Source organism: Typopeltis vanoorti, chromosome 6 (genome assembly GCF_054136105.1).
Source record: "Typopeltis vanoorti isolate ZY-2024b chromosome 6, IOZ_Tvanoo_1.0, whole genome shotgun sequence".
In the NCBI taxonomy this organism is placed as follows: Eukaryota; Metazoa; Arthropoda; class Arachnida; order Uropygi; family Thelyphonidae; genus Typopeltis; species Typopeltis vanoorti.
In genome coordinates, this window is record NC_143554.1 from 7912550 (window position 1) to 7918549 (window position 6000).

The following is a 6000-nucleotide window of genomic DNA, read 5'->3' on the forward strand; positions in this document are numbered from 1 at the left end:
CCCATACACAGTACTAATGTACTATAGGTTGAATAACCAACCTCTTGTGTATGGGCACAACATAAAAAAAAAAAAAAAATCACCACTCCTAAGATGCTGATTAGCCTATAATTTGCTACTTCTGTTTTGGAGCCTCCTTGATGTAGTGAAACTGTCCTGTCCTCTTCCCACTCTATTAGCATCTTCCCAGAATAGGTTAAATTAAACAGCTGTCAGAGGAGGGGCTACTTTTCTTGGACATTCTTGTAACATAACATATAGGCCAATATGTCATCCCATGACAATTCACATTAAGGTTCTGCAATACACTAAGCACTTCCAATTCATCAGTCTCTATTTTTTTGCAAAATTATCACTCAGTAACTCAATTATTTTGTTTGCTTCCATTACCTCCGTACCATTAGCACTTTTTAGTCATCTTTCCATTATTTGCACAATTTCCATTAATGTCCTGTCATCATATGTCTTGCCTATGAATCAAATTTTCCAATTCATCCCTCATGCACCTACAAAACTGTATAAAGTGATCCTGGCGCACCAAAATTTGTTTTTCCTTAGTATCATTTGTCAACTCAATGTATATGTGCATGCACACACACATACATAAAAAACAAAAGAGCAAGAGGGAGAGGAGAGTCCTGTAACCCAAAGAAAAGTCACTTGGTAAGGAATATAAAGATTAAGACCTGCTAATCTAGATGAACATACAAATGGGAATAACTATTTGAAACAACACCAATAATTTTGGTAGTGTTCAAATACATTTTTATTTTTTTCTTTATGAATTATATTCTTCAAATTTTCCAATGTTGCATTTTGATGTTTTAAAAACCTCAAACAAAAACGATGTTCATTTTATAAAATGTTAGGGAGTAGCTCAAAGTTTTAAATGTTTATGGAATGGAATAAAATTTTCATTTTCATTTGAATGTATGTAAGATCATATGCATATATAGACATCTTCACTAGTCCAAGTAATAAGACAGAGATGATAAGTTGTAGTTGGATGCTTCTTGAAGACCAAAAAGTTTACTTTTGGCGCTCCTCTCCTAACATGTTCTATTTAGAAGAAGCTTGTGTTTATTATCCGTGGGGAGGGGGGACTATATCCACATATACATATTATCTGTGTGTGTGTATGTAAGAGGATACACACAAACACGCACAGATCTTGTCTCCAAAGGCAAGTGTTGCCCTACTTCGACATTTCACATAACAAAGTACTCCATGAAATCAACTTGGTCGCAATTATTATAGGCGTATAATTTCGTATTTAACCCTTCACGAATTTTAAATACGGTAAGATGTGTATCTGCGTTTAAAAGTTTTTATTATAGAATTGAATTTGTAACGCTCACAAACATAAAAGGCGAACATGTTAAGAACGTATGTATGATAAAAGAAATCAGTTTGCATAAAGATACCATTAACAAGTTCGGTATATACATATATTGGCGGAAGTGCGTAGATGCGATACCGGTTTACTACCGCACTTAAATCTTGTTTCTTTAATAGGTGCAAGGGATCCGGACGAAGCGACATGTGTTTATCTAACGTTTTACGTCAACACATGCTGTTATAAAAGGCGAAGGTTAAAATTTAGAGTGAAGGAAGCGCAATTAACACTTCGCATATGATATCATCACAGTAGATGTACCATGAGAATTAAATATATACTATTGGCAATCCCCGTCTGCGCACCATGTGTTTTTATTATTGTCGATTATACATATCAACAGAGAAATTGTAATGCCGATCGCTTAATTTCATTCCATCATCCAAATGAGAATGTCAGAGTAAACCGGAGAGTATATTTACAACTGGAGTAATTTTTAAATTTGACTTACAGATTCTCTTTCTTGTTTTAGAGCCTGTAATTGACGCTCCTTCTTTAAAAGTTGTTCTTGTTGATGCTGAATTAAATCCAGTTGTAAGAGAATCATTTCCTGTAATCGTTGAATTTCTTGAGAATTATCTTTATAAGATACAAGAGAATGTCCTCTTGGTTTACTGTCCCCACAAGTGGCATAAATGTGATCCGTTTCACACGGAAGATTTACCTTGTCATCTTTGTTTACCGATAGTTTACAAAGGTCTGTTGATTTTATACAGGAGATGTGATCATGAAAGGCTGCTGCTAAATTCACCTGCATTACCATGCTTTCTTCATCGGCCGTATAACTCGGTGACTGTTCGGCGCCATTTACAATCGGCGCGTGTTTCGACATTCTTCTGCGGCAGATGGGTTGTCGAACTTCTACTTTAAGACGTTCAGGATCTACTATTCCAGCTTTCATAGTATCACCTGTCATGAATGTAAAATGACTTTCACCATATGCCACTTAATAAGAAGGAGTGCGTTTTCGATATGGTAATACAACACATTAGATACCGTCAACGGCCATATGCACATCATGACGTCAAATGTTTCTTGAATTTGATTGGTTTTATAAGTGCCATTGAAAACAAAGTGTTGACACTTACGTAATAAAAAGAACTAAAATTTAAATCGTTGAATGAACCCAATAAAGTATTAATATATAAATGTATAGTATTGATAAAACTAAGAAATCGAAAACATATATGACGTGATATAAAAATAAACTTTATCCATCACGTGTTTCAAAGGTTTCTTTATGTAACAAGCGTTCCTTTTCCTTGCATATCGAGTTATAACTGAAAGTGTGAAACACTAAAAAAATACAAAAAAAGTTTACGTTTTTGTAACTGGAGATGATAAAAAAAATTTAAATATTCATTATCAAATCACTTATATTGGAATGGCTCAGTTGGATTGTTTTATTTAAAAAATCTGCGATGCAAAATGCAATTTTGACAATAGTAACCCTTAAATATGTATGGTCCTTTGTCATATTAAAAGAATCTTCGTGACAGAATACAGACGTTATGACATCGTGTTAATTCACATCATCAAGCCAGCCCTATATTCGACACAATAAATTCAGAAAATCCGCAAAAAAAATTACACCCCTTGATAAATCTTCAATGAGGGTTGTGAAAACTGCGGGACTGGTGCAGTAGTGGTCGGTATCAAAGGTACTAAATGTTACATATGTTTTTGTGTTTCTCGTTAGTATAATTATTATCCGGTTACCCCTTTGCTGAATAGAGGAGTGGGGGATATAAAATTTTTTTCACCAGAGTCCGAAAACAGGGGCGCGCCAGTGGTGTCCGGTGCCTGTGTACAAAACTTTAGTTGGCGGCCCTATCCCCCCCCCCTTCCAATAAAAAAATCACTTTAAAAAACGTTTATTTTTTAAGTATTTCCTCCTCTTTGGCGCCTGTGTGCGTCGCACACATTGCACATATGGTCGATGCGCCCTTGTCCGAATCCCTTCTCGTAGGCTGGTTCACAGAGCTTTTTACGTAGCCTCGAGCTGATTTGATCAATGGGGGACGTAGGTATAGGAGAAGAAATCGATCCTCCTCAAGAAATCAGAGATAAACGCTGTTATAATTATTAAATTTGGTTTGGTTTAGGTGGAATCATGGCAAACCCAACTAAGGCTATATATAAGCTCATCCTATCATTTATCATTCGTTAACCTCCGTTCTGGCAGAGGTTTGTCCGTTTTGCAGGATGATAAACCTGAGTTTCAGGGAGGGGAAAAACCCTGACACTTCGGTATTCGACATGATAACTCACATTTATTTGAAAAGCCTTTATAAAGGCTCAGAGGCGTATCTAGGGAGATCCGCCCAGGGCGGCACCTAAATAAAATTGATTAAGAATTACCTCCATTACTATGAAATAGACTTCACCAAATGTCATCGACGATTTTGCTAACACAAAAACAAGAAAAATAACGTTTTAGAATGTTGAAATTAAAGTTTTACTTCAAAAATAAAGTGCTTAATTTATTTCCCTATACGTCGTTTTGACTTTTTTAGTATTTTTGGTGTGTACTGAGAGGGGCGGCAAACTCAGGGACAGCCCCAGGGGGTAAAAGCTCTAGCTACACCACTGTAAAAGCTCCTTGCGTCCTACACAGAATCTGAATCCAGGTCATTCCACAACAAAAGAACAAATGTAGCAACTACACTATGGAGATGGTATGATAAGTTTTTAGCCTAGCATCTCGGAAAAATCGACAGTAGAACTCGCACTATTTCAGAGAATGATACGACTTGACATTAGAATTTAGAATCACGAGATGGCAACAGTTGTTTGCTATTCTCTCTCACGATATTCAAAAGAGCTCAGCCTACTCCCTTTAGGAAATAAAAGGCCTCTGATTATATATTATTATTATTATTATTCCCTCCCTCCTTTTTTACCTTGGGATGCCGAGGATTTTCCTACATTTAACCACTACCGTCCGTATCGAGGATAAGGTGGTTAGTCCTATAGTAGATGCGTGTTCTGGGGGGGGGAACCCTGGTGGGAAAAAATATATATATACAGCTCGAGAAATAATGTAAAATCATGGTTGCCTCGAAAAAAAAAAAAAATGCATGTATCGTTGTTTGGAGAACATTTTCATTATGTAATAACTATTACAATAAGGAGAAGTAAATAAATAGTAAGAATATGAAGAAAGTAAACACATATTGAGTTTTTGGAAACCATAATTTGTTACATTAATTTTTGTTACTAGAATGGCCCCTTATATTACGCACAAAATATTTTAAGTAAAAAGTAATTTTTTATTAAATAAAAGCGTTCTATTTGTCGTCTGCTGCTACTCGCCGCGGACAAGTGGGTGAGCGTGTTTATCGAGCCCCAATTCAGTATTTCTCAATCTTTGTTCCTCTCAAAAAAAAAAAAAAATCTCAACTGTATACTCTGTATCCTCCTTTTTTTGTTTCGATGGCTGTTAATCTTTTTTTTTTTTTTTTAAATAAAATCCTCGTACTTATACCCTTTATATTATAAAACTCTAGTGTTAAGCAGTCCCATTTCCAAATGGAACTGCTTAACACTAGAAAGTGGAAAAATAATGAAAATGGAATAAATAATGAGGGACAACTGCATGTCCCCCCCCCCCAGCAAGCACAACATTATATGTAACTTCATATAATTATATAGCTCTTCCACGGAACAAAAGAACTCATCGAAGGAAGCTAGTGCACTCCACTAGACATCTCATCAACCCCATTCCACCCATTAAATGCAATTAGTTCTGTCTTATCCATCTAGTTTGCCTTTCTTAAGAGTGGGAAAAACAAATTCATTGGAAGTAAAAAAACGTACTACACCCTCTGAGATCGGCTGACTCACCTTATAAAGATGCCTAACATCATGACGAAAATGGAACCAAAATTTTTTCCAATGAAAGGGGAATGGTCAATCGCATCATGCTTCCGACTATTCTACGGAAGCACTATGGGAAATAAACTTTTCTTATCTTTCCCTTCCACAATCAACGTATCTATTTTGTTATACACTTTTTGAAATATTTTCAAGTCATTTTTAGAGCTCGCTTGAATGCCGCATCAGTGCAGCATTCAAGCAAGCATTATTTTTCGGTGTGCCTTTTATCTTTTAGTTATTTGAATACACTTAGTCGAATGCAAGGGTTCTTTTCTCTCTCTCTCTCTCTCTTCCCTCGTATGTGCGCGCGCGCGCGCGCTGCTGATGACTAATACGGAAGTACATGCAGGGTGGCCCAGATGTAATAGGGTATTTGCTGAACAGTAGTCACTACAGTTTCATTATTTTATATTTTATTATTATTATTAAGTATTAATTGATTTTTGGTCTGTAAATTCTCTGATCACCCTATTACTTCTGGGCCATCCTGTATATAATATATGATTAACGTAGCAAGCAAACCTACTAAGCAGCAGCTAGCTAATGTCATATTCAGATAAATTTAATCCAAGTTTCGGGGATGCGTATTAATACATTATACTTCAGCAAAGAATAATAGACACCTTATATTAAAGAGAAAGAGAGAGAGAGAGAAATTCAGGTTTTATATGAACATAAGCCAATATGTTATTATCAAGATAACTTACTTTATTCCTGAGTCTTCT

General features: G+C 35.8%; 1 protein-coding gene across 1 annotated transcript in view; it reads right to left on the bottom strand.

Annotated features, from left to right (window-relative positions):
* msl-1 (male-specific lethal 1) overlaps nucleotides 1–2388 on the bottom strand; it is a 159228-nt gene extending 156840 nt beyond the window's left edge. The window contains exon 1 of the mRNA XM_090394664.1: nucleotides 1848–2388. Coding sequence (XP_090250790.1) covers nucleotides 1848–2312 — 465 coding nt within the window. The 5' untranslated portion in view covers nucleotides 2313–2388. The remainder of the gene's footprint in view (nucleotides 1–1847) is intronic.
* Between the last annotated feature and the right edge of the window lie 3612 nt (nucleotides 2389–6000).